At 44.3% G+C, this 23,283-nt stretch overlaps 1 protein-coding gene across 1 annotated transcript in view; it reads left to right on the top strand.

The window, feature by feature from the left end:
- The window catches only part of LOC308468891 (uncharacterized protein), a 152,117-nt gene that overhangs the window by 13,047 nt on the left and 115,787 nt on the right, over positions 1–23,283 (top strand). The window contains exons 2-4 of the mRNA XM_080991362.1: positions 16,546–16,693; positions 18,825–18,983; positions 22,267–22,462. Of these exons, the coding sequence (XP_080847488.1) occupies positions 16,546–16,693; positions 18,825–18,983; positions 22,267–22,462 (503 nt within the window). The remainder of the gene's footprint in view (positions 1–16,545; positions 16,694–18,824; positions 18,984–22,266; positions 22,463–23,283) is intronic.

Raw genomic sequence — 23,283 nt, 5'->3', positions numbered from 1 at the left:
AGGAACAAGATGTTGGACTAGGTGGGCCATTGGCCTGATTGAGCAGGCCCCTCATATTCTCTCAGGTATGTCATGGTTTTGCATCTCCAGACAGAGGAGGAGGAGAGAAAATATATGTCTAAAGTGCTGCCTGAAGACTGGCACCTAGGGACAGAGGTTCTCCCCTTGTGACTCCAGAGACTGGAAAGAGGAAAGCAGACCCATCAGCACTCTCCATCACCCCTTCTTTGGAACACAGAGCCTCACTGGGGAGGTGGGGAGGACTTCAACCCCTCAGTGGCAGAGGGTAAGCAGGAGATGGTTGCTGCGGAGCTGGCATCATGGGGGCAGATGCCCCAGTGGGAAACCTTTAAGCAGGATTTGAGCACAAGAGTCCTCTCCCCTCCTGCAGTTTCCAGCTACTGGTATTCGGAAGCATTGCTGCCTCTGGCCATGGAGGCAGATCATAGGGTCATCATGGCTAGGAGCTACGGATAGCTCTCTTGTCCATGGATTTGTCTAATACTCTTTTAAAGCCATTTAGGTTGGTGGCCATCAGTCACTTGTGTGGGTTCCAGAGTTTAACTATGTGCTGCATGAGGGGCCCATAACATGGGAATAATTTAAAGGACCTGAGAGAGAGGTCTTTAGGGCTTCTCCATTCCTCATATGGTCCAATAGCATCATGAGGGCCATAATCTATGATATAAAGGCACTGTGAGAAATTAAAATGACAGGTACATCTAGCCACCCACAGCACAGCTGTGCTTTTGGCAGCTGTCTCAAGCAGTATTCACTAACTGAGGAGGTGTCTCAGCAGGGAATACTTCCCCCGTGCCCCCTCAAACCTGGTACCAGTCCTGAATGCAAATACAGTGGTACCTCGGTTTACAAACTTGATCCGTTCCAGAAGTCCATTTTTAAACCGAAACCGTTCTTAAATCAAGACGTGCTTTCCCTAAAGAGGCCTCCCGCCACTGGTGCCCTTCCATCTTTTGGGTTCCATTCTTAGACCGAGGTAAAGTTCTCAAGCCAAGCCACTCCGGTTTTGCGGAGTTTGTAAACCAAATCATTCTTAAACCGGGCTGTTCTTAAACCCAGGTACCACTATATATTAGTGAAGGCTTTTGAGGGTTCCGCCTCGCCTCACTTTTTAGAGTTACATATTTCCATTGCTTTTTAAAACTTGTAAATGGTAGCATTCACTTGGACCATGCCAGGAATGCTGATCACCTTGTACCTGAAATGACATAACATGTTTAATGGCCTTATTGAACAGATGTGTGTCATTATTATTTTTTGCCCTTATGGTAAATGTGCAGTGAGTAAAATTTATATGTTTGTGGGCACAGGTCAAATCAATTTAGCCCAGGGGAAGAGCTAGCCTATTTATTAAATTGAAGTCAAGTAGAGGTCGGGTTTGTCTTCTTTAATTTAGATATGCTCCCTCTATTCATCTTGTGACTGATTACTGGCTGCAGTATTGTAGCTCAAGAGTGGCATTTGTGGGATCCTTTTCTCTTTCTCCCTAGAATCCTGAGGTTCATTAAGATTCAGACACAAAATAGTGGTTCAGTACAAATTTGTGTTTTGTATCCAACTTGTAAACCACGTTACAGTTTGAGGCTTTAAAATTCAAAGTTGCGTGCAACAAGATAAAAATAAGATAACAGGTACATAAAAATACACCTACAGGTGTACAAAAATGCATTTATATTAGGGAAACTGCTTGCAAAAAAAATCTGTGCAACTGGGGGAAATTGCATAGAAAAATGTATATGTCTGATGAATTTTAGCAAGGACTTTAATTTTTTAAGGTTGAAAAACTGAAAGAAGCCTAAATTGACAGTTTCTCCCAGCTTTACCCAGAACTGGTTGAATTACTGCAGAAACAGCATACTGATTTATTAGTTTTCATGAGAATTAGGTTAATGGTCAGTTTGAGTACTGTCCTTTTACCTTATGAAAGGACTCAGAGTGGGAAAAGAGCAGACACCTCACCCACAAGCAGAAAAACCTGTAAAGTCATGGAGATGAACCTGGAGGTCCTCAGAACTGCTGTAAATGAGGATCTGATTGCAAACAGATGAAGCTTGTGCTGTAATTGGTTTTACAGATGCGGTAAGCAGGGTCATGGGCTCTGTGCTGGGGAGTTTTAAAGCAGCAGCAATGGGTTCTTGACCTCTGGGACATTGCTAAGCCACTCCTTACTTTGACCTCTCTTGTGAAGCTGTGTAATTGAGTCTAAGTGGCCTCAACTGGTCTCTAGATCAGTGAAACCACATTGCTTGGAGTGATTCTTCCTCCTCCTCCTTCTATGGTGTGTGGGTAGAAAGGAGAGGGGAACAAAAGGGGGATGAGGCATCTGACATCAATTAGAATGCCTCCTTTCCATTTAATCTATTCAGGATGGAAATACCAACGAAGCAGGTGAGTGGAATTCTTATGCATTACCCCAGAATGTCCAGTTCTGGTGGCCTGGGACTGATTTAGATGAAGGAACTCTAGATAGCAAAGATAGTGTTTAGTTAATACAAGAAGCTGATTTCCCTTTTGCAGTGGACCAAATTGTCTTCATTGCTAATAAAAATTCTACTGAGAAATTCTGTACTGATACCATTAAAAGCATAACTTTTTGTTTTTAATGGTTAAGCATTCAGATTTCTTTTCTGAGTTGAAGAGTATCAAGATATCTCCACGCCATCAAACTTCCTCTCCAAATGCCGTTTTCGGTGCTTTTTATGCTTTGGATAAAGCAGAAGATTAAACTTTTTTTTAAAAAAAGTGTCATGTCCTAGCTACAGAAATGAAACTTTTTTTTCTTTTTAATTGTGTGTCTGTTTTAAATATTAAACACTTTTCTCAAGTCCCTGCACCAGGTATTTTTATTTAATTTAATATATTTCTATACCACCAGGGATTTCAGGACCTTTAATATTAGTTGCAAAGTGGTAATACAGCTGTAACAGAATTGGTATAATATTGGCTCCTGGGTGAGCAGCTAGTCAGTTGATGTAAATTACTGATCAGTTAGATCTGTGGACACACACAAATTAAGAACAAAGTAAGCCCATTGAAACCAATGTACCCAAGTTAGCTATCTCTACCAATTTCAATGGATAGGCTCTGAGCAGGACTAACAATAGATCCAAAGTATTATTTCTTAAGCAAGAAGCAAATTTATTCTTGATAGACATACGCAGTGATAATTGGTGCCCATCCCCAATGAGGGAAAACCACCATCTCAAGGGAGGCCTAAACAAGCAGAATCAAACTTCTGACGTGGGTCATTCTGAAAATTGAATAATCAACCAATACTGATCTAGATGGATCATTCAGTGAAAACAGAATGCTGACTGACTGGGCAGTGAGGGGAAAGGACATGGAAAGTCAGAATGGGAATGGATGGTGCATGGATAGTCAAACTAAGGCCCAGATCTGGCCCAATCGCCTTCTAAATCCGACCCGTGACCGTTCCGGGAATCAACCTGTTTTTACATGAGTAGAATATGTCCTTTTATTTAAAATGCATCTCTGGGTTATTTGTGGGGCATAGGAATTCAAACATTTCCCCCCTCCAAAATATAGTCCGGCCCCCCACAAGGTCTGAGGGACAGTGGACCAGCCCCCTGCTGAAAAAGTTTGCTGACCCTGGGATGGAGTATCCAGGAAATGGGCACGGTGGTTGGCCTAGCTCCTGAAGAGGAGCTCCATCCTGCAACATTTTGTTGCAGGCTTCACTAGTTAGTGAAAGAGATAATGAATGTTAAAGATCATCCTGCAAGCTTCATGGTTGAGTAAAGATTTGAACCCAGGTGTCCCCCACACCATGGGCAAGCTGGACTCTGCCATTGTCTCCCAGTCCTTCTCAGATTTATCTGAAGTGAAAGTTATCCTGTGCCAATTAGCTGGATTTGTCAAAACAAGAGGCCAGTCTGGAGTCCTTAGTGTTTCGTCCCCCTTAGCAGACTAAGCCTTTAAGCTGCTAAAGTCACACTGAATGGGCATCTTTGGTGGGTCTTATTTTTAATAAGCAGATTACAGGCCCACCCTTGATAGGTCGCCTGTACAACCTTGTTAGCCTGTTGATATTTTCGTAGCCTTAATTCTGTAAATGAGCGGACACCAAGGCAATCTCATGATGCCATGTAATGGGCCCTGTCTTTCATCCCACAGCACTGGCTTGCACTTGGCAGATATTGGTTTAACTTGGTTTTTTTCCACCAACCGTTAATGCCTTGACTTGTATCCAATGCAATATATATCTCATGAACAGAACACTTGGGAGTTGCACAAATGGGTGGCAATGTGTCTGTTTGCTTGGCTTAGAGGAGAAATTCAATTCACTTTTGAAGGTCAGCCTGCTTACTTCACACATTCTGAAACAATAAGCAAACTGCAGAACAATCAGCTTTTGATATTCACACTTTTCTGAATTTTGCAGTGCAGTTCTTTAGCAATGTAACATGTACGCTAATTCATAAACTTGCGCAAAGTGTGTGAATATATTAGTGAAAATAACATACAAAATGTTCTATATTAGAGTAAATTGCAATAAAAGTGTGTATTGAAGCAGTGCTTCTCAGATATGGTGGGCAGGCAACCCCCCCCCCATATGTCAGGGTACCATATTTGGTCCCTGAAGCATCCCAGCCCACCTGGCACTGTGATGGAGTCACCACAAACTGGCAGCTGATGACTCACAGTAGCACTGTCTTAAAAGAAATCCACACTAAAAAAAACCGGTGAGTGTTCAAAAGGACTTTTAAAAATAGAATTCACAAGCTGATATGTGGAACAGCAGAGAACTGAACTTCACACTAGAAAAATGAGAAGAGCAGAGAATACAAAATGGATAGATTCACACCTTCATGTAATTATGATCATGCGAGGGCCATTGAAAACAATAATTGGCTGTAGAATTGGGAAATGATATACAATGAACTGGGAAAAAAATGTTTAAAATGACATTTGTAAAAAAGGCAGAAGCCTTTTTAATATGTATTTTAGGTCAAGAATTACCAAAGGGGAAATGCAATTTATTTATGTATGCGACAACAGTGGCAAGAACTTTAATAGCTGAAAACTGGAAATCTGGAGGAACACCAACGAAAGAACAACGGCAAGAAAAACTGATGGACTGTGCAGACATAGCAAAGTTAACAGTCAAACTACATGAAAAAGATAACAGTGACTTTAAAAAGGAATGGGAACCATTTACAACTCACTTGCAGAAAGAACAAAAAGAGATGGACTCACTGGCAGGATTTGAATAAACTTTCACAACTTTATTGAATTTAAACATAGAGGATGACAATGTAACAACATTTAATAATTTATATACATGCAGAATACAACAAATAATGTAACAAAGCAAAAGGGGGAGTTGAGGGAACTCAGGTGGGGAGGGAGAATTGTAAAATGGTATGTGATATTTGCAATTACAAAATCTCAATAAAAATATTATTATTTATAAAAAAGAAAACAATAATTGGCATTCATCGCTGTTGAACATTAGTATCACTGGACATATACATCACTCAGGTAGCACTTACAATTGTCTTGTGAGGGCCTATATAGTCTCTGTGTAAGGGGAAACTGTGGTTCTCCAGCTGTTGGACCCCATCATCCCTGACCCAGTGGCCATGCTAGTTGGGGCTGATGGGAGTTGGAGCCCAGAAACATCTGAAAAAGCTGCTGGACCTCATCGCTGAACTAGAAAGAGTGAGCACATAGAGCAGAATGCCTTGATAATCAATCCCTCTTCCTGGGGCACTCTGAGAATTATAGTCCTGTGAGGGCAGTAGCAGTCTCCTAATAAATCACAGCACCTTTAACAAACTATAGTTTCCCCAAAAATCTTTGGGGGAATCCATGACTGTTTAAAGTAGTATCATAGTGCTTTAAAGTGCCTGTGCCATAGTACTGCTGTATCCTATCCAGGCACGTCCAACAGGTACATCGTGATCTACTGGTAGATCACTGGACGTCTGTGGTAGATCACTGGTTCCCCCCAAAGAAGCTCAACAAGTATGGCTCCCCTAAAAAAACTCAACATTTCTGCCCTGCACCCCAAAAAACATGGCTTTTCCCTTTCCTTTCCTTTCCTTGCCTTGCCTTGACCTGGACCTCTAAAAACTTTGACCTTAACCCCCCAAAAGTGGGTAGATCACTGCAAGTTTTTAGTTGGCCACCCCTGATAGACCACTTACTTTAAAGCAGCATTTTATGACTTTTTAAAATAGGTTGTTCCCTTTGTTCCATGTTCGTGATTACTATTGGTTTTAACAAAACAAAACAAAAAACCTGCTGGAAATAGAAGTTGTAATGCTAGTTGCTTTAATGCTATTGCAGACAACCTTGAATAAGAGATGTGCTTGCAAATTTAGTTTCATCTGCATTTGTAAGCAAGCCAACCTTATTTCCATTTCCCAAACAAAGCTATCCTTTGGATTGTGCAGTTCTCGTGTGTGTGTGTGTGTGTGTGTGTGTGTGTTTGAATCTTTTAGAAGGAAATGTGTACTATTTAAAAGCAAATTTTCATGCAGTTAAAAAGAACACAGCCACAGAAAGCAAGACAGACATGAGATAGTATGGAAGCAAAACTTACAGACCGGAAATAGACTGACCTCTCCATTCCTGCATTGAATCTATGTTTACATAAGAGAAGTAATAATCAGCCTTATGGTAAATAAATAAAATAGTAGAAACAGCTGTATGGGAATGATCTAGAGTGAGTGGTTGAAATAACTATTGGCAATAAATCTGCTGGATCCTAAAGTCTTATGCGCTGACTTTAGGAGGGAAATGAAAAAGACCACAAGGGTCAAAGGTCAGCTTTCACTCTTTATCTCTCCCACCTCCCCCACTTCCCCTTAATTTTAAGTGCTGTCATTAGCACTTGACATCCCTTTCATCTTCTGTGACTTGGTCTAACTAAGTCCTATGCCTGAACTGATCATTTGCAGTACCCCCAGTTCCATCAACCTCCCATCTCCCACTTGTCACTATCAAACTTGTAAATCACTTGTTCATCTTTCCAGCACATTGTTCAAAGCCTTTGCTAAGAATGAAGCTCCTGAGGTTGTTGAAGGCCAAATCTGCACCATATATTTAAAGCACTATAATAGAATCGTTGAATCCCATGATTCAGTTGTAGAGTTGGAAGAGACCACAAGGATCATGTAATCTGCAATGCAGGAATATTTTTAGCCTGTCATGGGTTCCCTCAAAGAATCCCAGGAAACATAGCATGTTATGGGTGCTGAAAGTTGCTGGGATATCCCTGGAAGTGTAATTGATGGTTAAAACCACTGCGGAAATTGTTGCTCCATGTGGGGAATAAGGGTCTCCTAACCACTCTCAGCACCCTTAAGATACCACAGTTTCCAGGTTTATTTGTGGGAGAGCCAGACTGTTCTAAGTGGTTTCATAGCCCTTTAAAATGGTATTGCAGAACTTTCAGCACCCTTAACAAATGGCAGTTTGTGGCTACTTCACTGCAGAACTGGCACTGTCATAGGTGCCACATAATACTCTGCAGTTGTAAGAAACCAATCTTTAAGCATGGCAGCCCCCACATTTTAGAACTTATTGACACCAGACAGGCACCTTTAAAATAGTCTTTTCACCACCTGCTTAAAACATTTTTGTTTAGGCAAGCCTATGCAGACACATAGATGTTGACATATTTTAATATTGTTTAAACTGTTGATTTAAAATTTTTTTAAATGTAGCTTTTGTAATGTGGGGTATTGATCATTTTAATATCTCCTGTGCCATGCTGGCTGAGGCTGATGGGAGTTAGAATCCCAAATCTTCTGGAGGGCCGCAGGTTCTCAATCCCTTCTCTTCATACTTATAGCAAGCTCTGCCTCCCAGTTGGATCACTGTCCAGCTAAAACAGTCCTAACCACACACAGGGCCTTGCAGAGCCAGGCAGAGGCCCAGGCCAGGTAGATAATGTGACTCTCCCCCCCCCCTTTTTTTTTTTCCCTGGGGGTAACTGAAGTTGTATAAATAAGTAAGTATATAAATAATTTTCACAAAAGTTATGTTGACAAATAATTTTATTTCATGGCTTAAACCGTATCTGCATATAAAGACAAAATGGAAAATATAGATATACAATAGTGCTTTTTAAAAATACATAGGGAAAAGGATTATTTTAAGTATTTACATTTAAAAATGCTTTCCTAGCATTGTGAATATGCTGACAGAGGCCCCCTTTGGAATCGGAGGCCCTGGCCAAGTTCCCCCCCCCCCCCCCCCGTCTGGGCCTGACCACACACAAGATGAAGGCACTTGGCATGCCTGGGGGAGCCCAAAGGATTGCAGGAGCAGAAAAAGAATTTTCCTAATTTAAACTAGAATTGGAGAGCAATGATCTTGGGATAGAGTGAGCCAGAGGAACAGTAGGAAAGTAGAACTGGAGAAATCTGATCTTTTCTACTGTCTTTCCAGTTATATTCAATACTTGGAGCCATGGCCAATGCTAGGCTTAAGGGCATCCTGAGCAAAATGCGCCCTTTCGTGGTCTCCTTCCTCCACTGGTTGGCCCTGGTGAGCTTTCTTGGCCAGAGAAAGTATAGTTGCCCCCAGTGTTTACAAGAGGGCAGCCATGTGATTTCTGTACGGTTCTAGGACAGGAATGGTCCTCCAGGTTTTGATTTTTAACTCCAGGACCCAGCAGCCTTGACTTTAGTCCATGCTGATGGGGGATGATTGGCATTGAAATTCTGGAAGTCTGGAAGGCAACTGGAGGTCAGGAGGTCAGGAATAACCACAGCAGAGGAGGAACAAAATGCACATGCAGACAAATCACCTTGCATCGCGCAGTGCCCATTGGAGGATTTATAGTGCTGCATCACAGTCCTGGATTTGCATGATGTCAGGAGGGGAGCAAAAGAGAAGGAAGGTTTCGAAAGGTGGTTTCAAACAACAACAAACATTCGAATAAAGCGGGGGAGGGACACAGAGGATCTGTAAGGGGGCTGAAGGATATGTGAGGAAGTGGGGGGCTTGAAGGAGCAATGAGAGGAGCAGGGTTTGGGTAAGATGTAAAGGGAGAGGGGTTTGGCAGGTGTGGGTAGGCAGGGCTGGCAGGAACCATGAGTAGAGGCAGCAGCCCCTAGTTTAAAAAGGTAAAACAAAATCCAGGAACAATCAGAACATTATAGGCAAGCACTCATAACTCCTCTTCCCTGGGCTGTTGCTGGTGTCTGCAGTGAGGGAATTACCTGTTTTCTTTAATCTTAGGTTTGGAGTCTGACATTGAAACTGAAATGTAGAAATATTCAGCTCAGTCCCCCAAATGTAGAGAAAGTACAGTACTGGGAAAGATAAATCAGGAGAGAGAGAGAGAGATCTAGCTTACCACCCCAAAGCCATAAAACATTCTTCAGGCCCCTTCGTAAAAACCTGATCTGTCTGTAGCAGTTCCATTCTCTGATAACTTACCAACTCCATATGCTTTAGAGATCAGTTGTGTGGAGCTGGGAGGGGGGCAGGGGGAAAGTCTTGCCTCTGAAGCAACTGGCTATAAGCAACCTCCTCCCCATTTCCTTCCGTCTCATGTAAGACCAGCTGCCTTGTATTGACTTGCATGCTTTAGGGATGGTTAATGTCTAGCAAAAGGGAACAGACACACATACACACACACAACCTTGCCGCAGTTTGGGATAGATCATGATTCTTAACAGATTTTCCTGCAGGCTTTGGAACATTAGGCAATATAAACACTATAAAACTTTATATGCCTTCATTCACCCCCACCTCCCGCCCCAGCTTTTCCTCCCCTCTGAGGGTCTGAAACCTGGGAAATTCTGCTGAATGATTTTTAACTTTGCAGAGCTGGAGGCAGGAAAGTAGGAACTGTTTACTCCCTGCCAAAACTGGTCTAGGGTGGCTTTGAAAGGGAGGTTGTGACTAGTGGGGGGAGACGGGGAATTGGACATGACTGGCAGGCCAAATGGTTAGCTTTCTGATCTCCCACTGGGCAATTTTGATGGGTAAGAAAGTCCACCAACCTGTCAATTACCTGATATCACAGTGACACCAGGTGGCCTGATTTTGTCTGTGTAGTTTGAGATCAAACTGTGTGGAGCACTTAGCAAGCTTTGACAATCTGCTGATGATCAGGGCTTGTGAAGACTAGGGCCCTGCAGTCTGTAAATGCTGATGATCAGCTGATTGTCAGAGCTTGTGAATTCAGGTGCACATTGGTTTTTTTGGAAGTTTGGGTACAGCTCAACTACGTACCTGAGAAGGGATTACATGGGGATAAAACAGATAGAGTAAGGGACCTCCAGATTCCCAGACTGTCCCTGTACCTTTGATCTCTTTGCTGACCTCCTGGTCTCTTTTAAGTTTAGACTGATATGTACAGTATTAGGTTGTAACCTTTTTACAGCTTCCTCCTCACATTTCTTTTTTGAACCTCAAGATGACAGATCACTTTGGATCTATCCTCTGAGAACAAAGGAGCAGACATGGCAGCCTTCTCCAGATTAGTTAGGTAGTTTAGAACTAAAAGCCTTTTCTGTTCAAGTGACACACTACTGCTCTACCAACATCTCTCTCTGAGTGATTGCAACAGCTGAATGCTACTCTCTAACCAGATTCACAGGCTGTATCCTGCACTTTCTGCATACCAAAGAGCTGTGATAGGGCTCAGTTCAATCATTTTGAACAGAGGTTTACAGGCGCCACCAATCAGCTGACTCTTTCCATGCCCCAAACATGATGTCACATATGGTGTCAGACTTCGGTGGGTTTGGCTTCATAGTATCTAATCTTAGAGTTGGAATTTTAGAGATGACCCAGTGGGCCCCCCAGACCCTCCCCTTGCAGTGCTTTGCTGGAATGGCTTTGCAGTAGGACTAATATGGATTTTTGGGATTCCATTATTACAAAGGGCTGCAGTGACCATATTGACCTAAATCTTGGCTGCAGTACACACCACCTTTTTAACTTTGTTTTAGCACCTTCCATTCAGTTATTCATTCTCTGCTGTGTTCCATGCAGATTGGCGTATTGAGCACTGCTGTGGGCTCTTTTTCATGTTGTGTGTTCCAATTTCATACAGAGTTTCCCAAGGTTGGGTCTTGCTTTCCTGTAAGAGTTGTGCAGAAGGACTGAAGGGGCTACCTCCGTCTGTAGAGGTAGAGCATAGCCATCATGATTTGTAGCTGTTGATAGCCCTCCATGAATTTGTCTAATCTTTTAAAGCCATCCAGATTGGTGGCCACCACTGACTCATGTGGGGGCGACTTCCATAGTTTGACTGCATGAAGAAGTAAAATATGAAGATGTAGCAAAGCAGCATCTTTGGTGCACAGGAAGATGGTGTCAGCTGACATTTGTGGAATACCCCCTAAAAATATCAGCAGCAGGGGAAATCCTAATGCAGGTGGCGGGAACCTTTGGCCTTCCAGACACTGCTGCACTACAGTTCCCACCATTCCTGGCCACTGATTGTCCTTCCTGGAGTTGATGGGAGTTGTAGTTCAGCAGCATCTGGAGGGTGAAAGAGGAGGGGGTACAAAAAGGAACTCTGTGAGGTCTGTGTATGCTTAGTTGGCATGTGTAGGGATGGACGTGTTTGTCAATTTCATTTTTTTCTGTTTCTCATCCCCTCCGCCAAATTTCCTGTTCAGTTCTCCACATTTCCACATCCATGTGCTTTTTTTCTTTTAAGTCCTCATGAAAATTTGTCAGCATATTTTTCTTAATAGATACATTTGTGTTTACATTTTTTGCCACACACACACATTTTTTCAAAGCAGTGTTCCCTAACATAATGCATTTTTGAATGTTATTTTCACAAATGCATGCATGTCAGTTTATGTACACATTACCTGAGAATCTGCATTTTTGTACACATCACCCAGCTGCAGAAGTCTATTGCAAAATTTGGAAACGTGCAAATTTTGAAGGATGGCCATGCTTTGGTCTGCGTATTGTTTCAGCCAGTGTGAATTAGGTGGGTTCTCCTTTAATTGGCAACTGAATTTAATTTCTTCCCTGTCCCAAGGCATGGGGTTCTGTTCAACCATTTCCCATCCAATTTATTTTGCTTTTACACCATAATATTTGCTCCTGGCAGCTGCATTTTGTATGGTGACAGAAAATGCACAGATGCCCTTTTCTAAACTCTGTTTTCAGTCAGCATCAAAACCAAAGCCAGTCTTCTGACTCCTTTGCTCCCAGGCTTGATTTAGTTTCAGCAACATTGGGAAGCCTCATGGCAGTGTGCAAGTGTCTCTTATTTAATGCTACTCAATTTCCACATTCACACCTCTGTGCATACTAGGACCACGTTGTTTCATCCAGAGGATGATCCGGAGTAATTGCAGATGGGAAATATCTGTTAAGTCATCCAATTCTGTAACATTGCCAAGCCCAGTAATGGATCATTTCCTTCACCAGATGCTCTGGTGTGCAGCCCAAGCAGCAATGCTTCCAACCATCCTGGAAGACTGCAGTGACTTTTGCTTTTTTGTTCATCCCCTTCCTCCTCCCCCTCCTCCCTGCTCTCCGGCCAGTTGCTAATCTCCCTTTCCTGAGCAAGGTTCTGGAGCGAGTGGTTGCAGACCAAATCTAGGCACCTTTGGAAGAAACTCATTTTCTGGATCCATTGCAGACAGAGTTTCAGCCTGGTTTTGGCACAGAAACTGTTTTGGTTGCCCTGTATGATAACCTCTGTCGAGAAAGAGACAAGGGAAACATGTCCCTGTTAATTCTCCTTGATCTCTTAGCGGCTTTTAATACCACTGAACATGGTATCCTTCTGGAGCAACTCTCCAAGCTAGGGGTAGGTGGCACTGCAGGGTTCTGCAGGACTCAATCCTATCCCCCTATATTGTTTAACATCTACATGAAACCACTGTGGGTGGAGTTATCTGGAGGTTTGGAGTACATTGTCAGCAGTTTGCTGATGACACTCAGCTCTATTTCTCCTTTACATCTGCAGGTGAGGCAGTGGAAGTGCTGGACAGGTGCCTTGCCTTGGTAATGGACTGGATGAGAGCCAAGAAACTGAAGCTCAATCCAGATAAGACTGAGGCACTATTAGTGGGTGGTTCCCTAGACCAGTTGGGTGGGAGATTGCCTGCTCTTGATGGGGTTACACTTCCTCTGAAGGAGCAGATTCGTGGCTTGGAGGTACTCCTGGATCCTTTGCTGTTGCATGAGGCTCAGGTAACCTCAGTGGCCCAGAGTGCCTTCCATCAGCTTCGGCTGGTGGCCCAGCTATACCCCTACCTGGACAGGGATAGCCTAACTACTGTTGTGTATGCTCTGGTAACCTCAAGGTTGGATTACTCCAATGTGTTATACATAGGGCGTCCTCTGAAGATGGCTTGGAAACTTCAGCTAGTGCAGAATTCAGCAGCCAGGTTGCTCAATGGAGCAAGACGGTTTGAGCATATTACACCATTCCCTGTCGGACTGCACTGGCTCCCATTTAGTTTCCAGATCCAATTCAAAGTGCTGGGTTTGACCTATAAAGCCTTAAATGGCTCAGGATCACAATACCTCAAGAACCGCCTCTTTCCATGAGACCATCTTCTGAGACCCTTCTTCATATGCCGCCTCCTGGAGAGGTCCAGAGGGTGAGAACATGAGAACAGGCCTTCGTCAGTGGCTCTCCATCTGTGGAATGCTCTCCCCCAGGGAAATTTGCCTGATACCTTCATCATATACCTTTAGGCACCAGGCAAATATGTTCCTTTTTAACTAGGCCTTTGGTTGATTTGATAGACATCCTATGCCCTTTTAAAATGTGTTGGAGGGGGTTATTGGGTTGTTGCTGTTTTTATTGATTATGTATTTTGTGGTTTTATGTTGTGATTTTATTCTGTGAACCACCCTGAGACCTGCAGGTATAGGGTGGTATATAAATTCAATAAATAATAATAATGAATAATTCCTCTTTCCTGTGCTCCATTGCATATTCCCACCATACATTGTAAGGCTTCCCTGGAGGCAACATAGATCTGTCTCGACTGATTGCACTGGCAAATTTCTGTGTCATTTGTAAATTTGGAAAGGTAGAACGAGGGAGACTTGGCAATAGGAAAATAATCAAAACATCAGGACTGTGGATGTCTATTTGGGCTGGTTCCAGAAGAATCAAAAATTTGAAAAGAGCATGTTTCTCAGATGGAATTTCTACTTTGTGGAAATAATTTATGGTCTGAGGGCCACATTCCCTTCTGGACAACGTGTCAGTGGGCAGGTTCTAGTGGCAGATAGAGCCAGAGTGGGTGGAGCAGTGAATGGCAATTTTACATTTGTACAGTAGGCTAGGGAGCTTGAACTGAAGAGAGGGGAACTTCTGGAAGTCAGATCCAATTTCAATAGAGCAAACCGCTGCTCATTGTAGCTGGATGGAGTGAGTGGCTGCAGCCTGGTGATGCACTAGCTGTAGGGAGATGCAAGATGCCAACCAGTTTCTACCTGGCCATATAAAGTGGGTGAGAACCTTTTTTTCTGCCTGGAGACTGCATCCCATTCTGGACAAGCTTCCAAAGGACACATCCCAATGGTGGTTGGGGGCAGAGGCAAACATGGGCAGAGCATTCAGTCAAGCAAGAGGCACAATCAGAGTTCAAGCCTGTATCCCAGCTGGACAAAAACACTCAAGGAAACGAAGGGGCAGAAGGGGGTGTGGTTTGGGGAGAGTCCTGAGGGCTGGGTAGAGAGACTTGGGGGCCAAATTTGCCCCCCAGGCCTGAGGTTGCTAATGCTGCTTCAACATTAGGGAGTAGGAAGTTTACTGCTCTGTTGCACTGGGTGCAAAGTGACCCTGGAAAACAGTTTTTCAAGGGATACTGATATTAAGACTAGGGTTTTGTGGACTGGGTAGTATGTAGGAGAGTGGAATTCACTCCAGTCAGAATAAAAACCACACTGGAGAAAATTGCTGGGGACACTATACTCTCCTCATCCTTGAGATGAGCATTATGAGCTGTAAAAACCACATATTTCTCAGCTGGGGAAATGATCTTCCTTGTCAACAACTGTAGCTATACTCATGGTGCTGTATAAAGACCCCTGTGGCTCTAAGTAGTAGAAGCCGTGTCTCTGTCATGGATATCTTAACTGTCCAAGCAACTACTGCTTGCCTTGAAGGCCAAAGGCAGAACAGTTACTCTACCCTATGTGCATTGGATTAGAGCCACTTTCTGCTCAATTGACTCATTATCCGACTGAACGGCAAAACCCTGCCTGCTGTGCACTGATGCATACTGACAGCTCCCAATGTGCTCTGGGGTTGTTCATCTGTCCTGAAACAACTTCCTTGTCTCATCTTTGGTGGGAGTTCAGAGAAGCAGGATCTGGACACTTCCCAAGTGATGGCAGATGGTGCTGGAGGCAAGCAAGGGTGTAAGAGTCTGTCCCCAGCACCACCTCCAACACTACCAACTGCGTGTTTGGCTCTGTACAATCCAGCACCTTCATGCTGACTTGGATGCAGCAGAGCAGTGTGTGTGTTCAATATCACCCCAGTCCTCTGGCTAGAAGGGGGTATTTCTATATCACTGGGAGCATGTGGTCCTTGGCAGAGTTTATGGGAAGGGCAAGCAAAGGTCCTACCCGCTACTGGCTTGTGGCTCCCCAGAAGGTTGCCCAGAAGGGAATGTGACAGAGAATTTGTCTATCATCATGGGGTGGTTGGTTTCACCTGTGCTGCCTCACTTTCAGCCCAAGGAACCTTCAGAAAGGAGTTGCTGCCATGGTTTTGTCTTTTAATGAACTGAATGGAGTGGAAGATTATGAGTCATGGGGGTGTGGAGAGTGTGTGTATGCATTCAGCAGTGCTGAGATTATTTTTTGGTTGCTATCTTGTTAATGGTATTGTTTTATAGATGATGGATGCTCTAGCACTTTGTGATTTCTATAATGTGACTTTTGCTCTAATTGTGCTGTTTAGCTTATTTTTAGTTGTTTTGTTGGTGGCGTTTTATGGATTGTTTTTGTTGTTTTCTTACTTGTTCTATATTGTTTGTACTGTATTTTGTTCTATTATGTTATTGTTATTTACTGTTTGTAAGCCACATTTGAATGAAAAGTGGCATAGAAATATAATTAATAAAAAAATCAGAGGTCTGAACTGATGGTTTGCAGAACAGCTGACAACCACATCAGATTGCATTGAGGGCCACATGCAGTCTGGGGGCCTGCTTCAACTGGAGATGCCAGGAATTGAACCTGATGCCGTCATGCACTGACCTTTCCTCCCCCCCCCCTTTCATATTGAGAGATGGCTTAGCTGCCCTTTCCCCCCACACACATACACCCCCTTTAGAACAGGTGTGGTGAAGCTGGGATCCTCCAGGTGCTGCTGTACTACAACACCCATCATCCTGGCTTGCGGGAGATGATGGGAGATGTAGTTCATCAACATCTAGAGGGTCTCAGGCTTTGCTCTTCTGCTCTAGATTGTTGATTCCTTCCTTCTGACTTGTTCTGGGGTGGGTTTTTTCTAGTCAGTCAAAGAATATGTTAATGAATCTCTCTTCTCTTTTCTCTCTCCCTCCCACCATCTCTCATTCAATACAGTTGAAGTGAATTTGCTGGACATACTGGCCTCCCACAACACAGACTTTGGCAATTTTTCACATGGCTATGATGATGCTAACTGCAGCATCTTGGAGGTTGGACAGTATGCAACGCTGAGCATCCCTTCTGTAGAAGCCTTTGGGGAGAAGTGAGTGTCAGGTGCCCAACATCTTCACCTTTATCTCTACCTCCACATGAATATTGAAGTCACCCAGGTCTATGGTCCTGTGGTCCTCCAACAATACTCCAGAGACCACCTCAGGCAACTCAGTCAGGAATGATGTTGGGCAACAGGGTGGTCAGTAAACCAGCAGTATCTCCAGTCCATCTCTGTGGCCCAGCACCAGGTGCAGGCACTCAAAGTCTGTCCAAAGATGAAGAGGTTTTCTGGTCAAGGAGATAATGCTTCTGTGGACAATAGCAACACCTCCCCCTTGACTCCCCAATCTAGCCTGGTGCTGTACCACATACCCTGGTGGGCACAGCTGGGTAAGGCTAGGCCCACCCAATTCACTCAGCCAAGTCTCAGTAATACACACCAGATCAGCCTTCTCATCCACAATCAAATCATGGATGAGCATGTTTTTCTTATGAACCAATCTGGCATTCAGTAACAGCACCACCAAATCAGAGGGATCAGTGGATAGACCACCAGTATCTTCTAGAGGAGTGAGAGGACTTGGATGAGGAACTGAGACCAAACATCTAGGCCTCTGCCCCATATGGTAGTCAGCCCCTCCATTCTAATTGCCCACAATTACTGGAATTGAGGTACCATTTTCACATTCCCTGGTATATGCCCACCTAGGCATATTTGAACACCATCAAATAATAGTGAAGTAATAGTGCCACTGTATTCTGCTCTGGTCAGACCTCACCTGGAGTACTGTGTCCAGTTCTGAGCACAACAGTTCAAGAAGGACATTGACAAACTGGAACGTGTCCAGAGGAGGGCAACCAAAATGGTCAAAGGCCTGGAAACGATGCCTTATGAGGAACGGCTAAGGGAGCTGGGCATGTTTAGCCTGGAGAAGAGGAGGTTAAGGGGTGATATGATAGCCATGTTCAAATATATAAAAGGATGTCACATAGAGGAGGGAGAAAGGTTGTTTTCTGCTGCTCCAGAGAAGCGGACACGGAGCAATGGATCCAAACTACAAGAAAGAAGATTCCACCTAAACATTAGGAAGAACTTCCTGACAGTAAGAGCTGTTTGACAGTGGAATTTGCTGCCAAGGAGTGTGGTGGAGTCTCCTTCTTTGGAGGTCTTTAAGCAGAGGCTTGACAACCATATGTCAGGAGTGCTCTGATGGTGTTTCCTGCTTGGCAGGGGGTTGGACTCGATGGCCCTTGTGGTCTCTTCCAACTCTATGATTCTATGATTCTATGATTCATCCATCACCACATACAACTGGGAGATTAGGGCCACAGGTAGTAAACAAAGACAAAACAGCATTCACATCCCAGCCCACCAAGAGGAAGATGGTTAAGTCCACAACTACTCTCCTCTCCCTGCCTCTCACTCAGGGGGAACCCCACCAAACCAAACTTCTATTTAACCAGGCTCTCACCATGACTGAGATTCACAGGCCTGTCTCCTACAGCAACTGGCCTACAATTCTGTATCTTGACTGACAGCAGTGGACACCCATGCCCTGTGGCTCCCCAACCTCTTTGGTGTCAACCCCTTTGCAGTGGACCCCACTGACCACGGCAGGGCCTATTGTTATAATAGTAAGGCAGGCCACGGGCCACACCCACTGCCCAGCTTTATTCAGCAATCAAGCAAAGCCCCATATTATAATCACACCACTTTGTCTCTTACCTGCAGGCAGATGTCTCACAGGAGAAGCAGACTGACACAGACAAAAATGGCTCACACACTCTTGCTGGCTGGCAGAACAGACCTGGCAGAGGCTAGGATTGTGCAAACCACCCTCTTTCTAGTTGGCCTTCTGTAGGCCTGCTCCCCAAACTGATATGGAAATGTGGTGAGCAGGACTTAAGACTGGAAAACTAAGAAACCAAATTGACAGATTCACTCATCCTTATTTCTATACTACTCTACTGCTGCACATGGATATGGGGCACCCCATTTTGTCCTCACAACAACTCTGCAAGAAAGTCTAGGCTAAGAGAGAGAGAGAAAGTTACTAGCCCAAGGTTACCCAGTAGGCTTCATGGCTCAGTAAAGGATTCAATCTTCCTAGTCAAAATACAAAGCTCTAGCCAGTATTCAACACTGCTGTTCTGTTATTCATGCTCTGCTTCTCTCTTAGCTTTGCAGATGAGCTGAGTCTGTTGCTGATGCTCAGGTACTCTTTGAAGGAGAACACCAGTCTCTTGACTATCATCGGTCTTCGCAGCAACATCCTCTTTCAGATCAGGATTACCCCTCACACCTTGGTATTTGTTGCCAGTAGGGGGCACCATTATGAGTGAGCTCAGTGCCATATTTTTCTTCATTATTGCATCACATTGTTGCACAGACAGAAAGCCAAACCTATCTGTGCTAAACTTCGATCAGGGAGCAGAATCAGTGGGACAGTTCTCTTCCAGACAAACCTCTGGGCTGTTAAAAATTTGCCTAGTGCTATTTTTCTAGAAAAAGATGTGCCAGAACTCACCACGAGCACTTCCCTTGTTCTCTTATAATGGCAATGGCACTCACCTGAGAGGTACTGGAACTGAGTTCTGGTGCTTTCCTGCTGGAAAAAAAAAGCCCTGATCCCTTCCTTTCCCCTCTCCTCCATGCAATTAATATTGCCAGGACCACCACTATCCCCCCACCCCATCCCTCCATAGAGATCCCCCACTCCTACCCCCACCCCAGTACCAACCAAGACGACACAAAATCACCCTCCCCATTTCCCAACCACCCACAACAACCCACAACCCACACACTCAACCCCTGCTCCAAGGACTCTACCCATAGCACAAAAAGAAACACACATACAAAAATAGATCCCTCCCCAACCAACCTCTCTATCTCTTCCTTCACCACAAAAGGAAACAAAGAAAATAAGCTGGTAAAAGAAAAGAAAAACAAAGAAAGAAACCCATACCAACTAAAACAATACCCACAACTTCAATAAAACAATCAACAAACATGCTAAAGTCAGACACACAACCAGCACAATTGTGGCACCAGGGCGTGCCAATACCCATATCCCCACCCCAACTAACCAATAATGTTGTTAATAACACTGACAACATTGCTTATAAACCTTATATCCAACACAGGCATCACAAAAGTTGCTGAACACCATCTCACTGACCATTCCCTGTCACAAATGACAGAGAAGATGTCCTGTTCTTAAACAATGCCTTCCATGTCAGATGAGACCCAGGACCAACTGGCTGGAAGCCAGATGGTCCAAGTTATCCCAAATAAACACTTATATAACTACATATAGGCTATTTTCTGTAATCTACCCAGCCCCTGCTCTTTAACCCAAATCTAATTCTAACCCCCCTCTTCCATCACCCATCAGACTTTATGTCAGCACAACTTAATAGGTTTGATAGACAATATAAGGTGAAAGAGTCAGGACAACCCAGATGCGTTGGCAGGGAATCATCCTATAAAGTAGATAAGCAGAATGGCTAGCTTAAAAGCAATTACACTAAATGTGAGGGGGGTTGGGAAACCCTATCAAAAGGAAATGCATCACCTCATATGTAAACACCATGACATTGCCTTCCTACAAGAAATACACAATCCACCCAAAGGAACCAAACACCTAAGCAAGTAGTATCAAATAGTATGGAAAACAGCCTTACTAGAAAAACTAACCAATAAACTGAAACTGACACGGTGACAATAGAAGAGGATGCCTTCACCCCAGTATGGTTCCCCTTTATCACATACACAGCCCAACAAGACAACTACAAGAATCTTCCAACAGCATGCAAATCAATCTGGCTAACCTGATTGAAAAATGCACACATGCACACACCCTACTCACACACAAAAACAAATCTCACTACCGCCAACCAAAGACAAACAACCACACCCTAGGCCACCCCCCAACCTCTCTCACCACCAAGGAAATACAACAAGTGAATACTAAGAGAACCCACACAAGTGACACTGATACAAAACCCCACACATACACTAAGTAGAAGAATAGAAACCTCACCGTCCCCCATCCTCCTCTTCCCCTTCTTTTCTTCCCAACCTAATACTGCATGCAAAACTGTCAAGCAGCAAATGAAACTGATCTGTAGAAAACACAACTTGAAAGAGACCATTCCTTTTTTTAAAAAAACTAAGACATTAATAATAATAATAATAATAATAATAATAATAATAATAATAATAGCTCTGATTTTCCCCTGGACCAGGCCCTGCTTCTTACTCTCCTTGTGTGCTTTTGCCTGGCTGGAATGTGCCCTTGACCTCTAACAATGCCTCTTGCTTGCTTGCTTGGATGGATGGAGGGAGGTAGGTTGGAGAGATATGTGTATGAGAAGCATGTTGCATGTCTATTTGGAAACCTCTGACTTTATGTGGTTGCAATATATCCTAGTGTACAGGGGTGAGAGTCATGTCCATTGCTCCACCCACTTTGCCTCTGGCCCTACTCACCACTGTCCCCCTGGCCTTTGAAAGATTGTTCACAAGGGAATGCATCCCGTGAACTGAACAAGGTTCCCCAGTCCCTTCCTGGATCATTGGTAGAGATATCTTGAGATGTCAGTGAAAGTGGAGATCTATTGCCAGCATCAATAGAGTTGGGGTGTCAGAGGTCCAGATTGGAAGGGAATGTGTCATGCGTGAACCTGAGGCTTGCACAGTCATGTTCTTGTAATGCACAATCAGAGTTAAGGAACCTCAGACCCAGAGGCAAGAACTTCCTATCTGACCTCAGGAGTCTGCTCCTCACCTGCCCTGCTTTGTACTCTCTATGAGTGTTCTTGCCTGTCCAGAATTTGTCAATGAATTCTGATGGTGCCCCTTGGTTGCCTTGATGGAGGACAGAGAGGGTGTGTGTGAGGGCATGCTGAAACTTGCCTACTGTATGAAGGTAAAGATTTACAATTGCTGCTCTGCTGACTTTTGCCTCTGGCCCCACCCACCACTGGCAGATGGCTCCTAGTAAGTTGCCCAGAACAGAATGTGGCCCCTGGTTCCTCAACCCTGTGCTTAGAGCTGGGGTAGCTGGCATGGTGCCCACCAGGTAATCTTGGATTACAACTCCTATCAGCTCCAGCCAGCACTGCTAATAGTCAGGGATGGTGGCAGCTGAACAGCAACATCTGTGGGGCACCATGTTGGCCACTAGTGGTTTAGCGTTAATGCCCAGATATAGTCACAATATGCAATGCTAAAAATGCATTGCCCAGTCTCAGAAACTCACAACTTACACTTGCATGGGAGAATTAAAAGGTCACCCCCCAGTGCTGGAATTACATCAGAGTGGGTGCTGGGCATGGCCTCCCAGGGGTGAGTTTTCTACAGTAGTAGGGCCATAGCTCTCTGGCATGCAGAAGGTCCCAATCTCTAGTATATCTTAGTAGTGTGACTTGGTATAAGGCATCCCTGTGTTCAGAGACAGCTGGGTTTTGAAGGTAAGAGTGTTGAGGGCTAGCTCTAGTGTTAGGCAGAATGAGGCATGTTCCATCCATTGCCATCTGTCACACCTCTACCAGCATACTTCCCTGTTGCTGTGTGTTGCCTAACTCATGTATTGCTCTTTCTGGCCCTGTCACTTGCAGGTTCCCAGTTTCCTCCCTGTCAGATGGACACTGGCACAGAGTGGCCCTTAGCATCTCCTTGAACAGGTTGGCTCTGTATGTGGACTGTTGCCTGCTGGAGAGCGTTGCCTGGTCTGGTTACTTTGGCATGGGGGTGGCCACGGAGGGCCTGGTGGTTATTGGAGGTCTCATCGAGCCCTTTGAGGTCCCTTTTGAGGTGAGGAACAGCATGAGTTTGCAGCTGCATTATTCTTTTCAGGACACTGCCTACTACCATGCATGAAAATCACAAGGAATAAGGCAGCTTTCTCTGTTCCCAAATAGAAAAGCTGTCTATTACAATGCACAAGGAAACTGTTCAGCAACCACAGTTCCCATAATCAGAACCATAGCTAGGTGATCTTGTGCCCCTGGCAGAACTGTCCAGATTGCACCCCCTAACCACAGACAAATTAATTCTTCTTTCCGCCTCTCCTCCAGCCCCACCCATTCAATTCACCCTCTATTTAAAAACTTTTCTTATGAGCCAATAATCAATATTTTTATTTATAGACATATTTATGGACATATTATAGCCGATTTTGCGCCCCCTCCTCCACCCGCACCCCTAATGGGGGCCCACCTCACCACCCCCTAGCTACAGCCCTGCCCATAATGAGTTCTTCCTAACACATACTGTCCATTTTTATCCAGATACTGGTAAGAATGTATATCTGCTTTAAGGGCATAAGAAGAGCCCTGCTGGAATGGGCGCTTGTCTAGTCCAGCCTCCTGTTCTCAAAGTGCCCAGCCAGATGCCCTAATGGGAGGCTTGCAAGCAGGACCTGAGTCTGTTCGACTTCCGAAACGTTTGACTTCCAAAGTGCAACTTCTGATTGGCTGCAGGAAGCTCCTGCATCCAATCAGAAGCTGTGGAAGCCCCGTTGGATGTTCAGTTTCCGAAGGAACCTTCAAAAACCGGGACACTAAGTTCCGGTTTTCAATTGTCCATGAGCCAGAACATTCAACTCCTAAGGCGTTTGGGAGCCAAGGTACAAC

This window comes from Podarcis pityusensis (assembly GCF_964106645.2).
Source record: "Podarcis pityusensis genome assembly, chromosome: Z".
Taxonomy (NCBI): domain Eukaryota; kingdom Metazoa; phylum Chordata; class Lepidosauria; order Squamata; family Lacertidae; genus Podarcis; species Podarcis pityusensis.
This window is presented reverse-complemented; position numbering and strand designations above follow the sequence as displayed.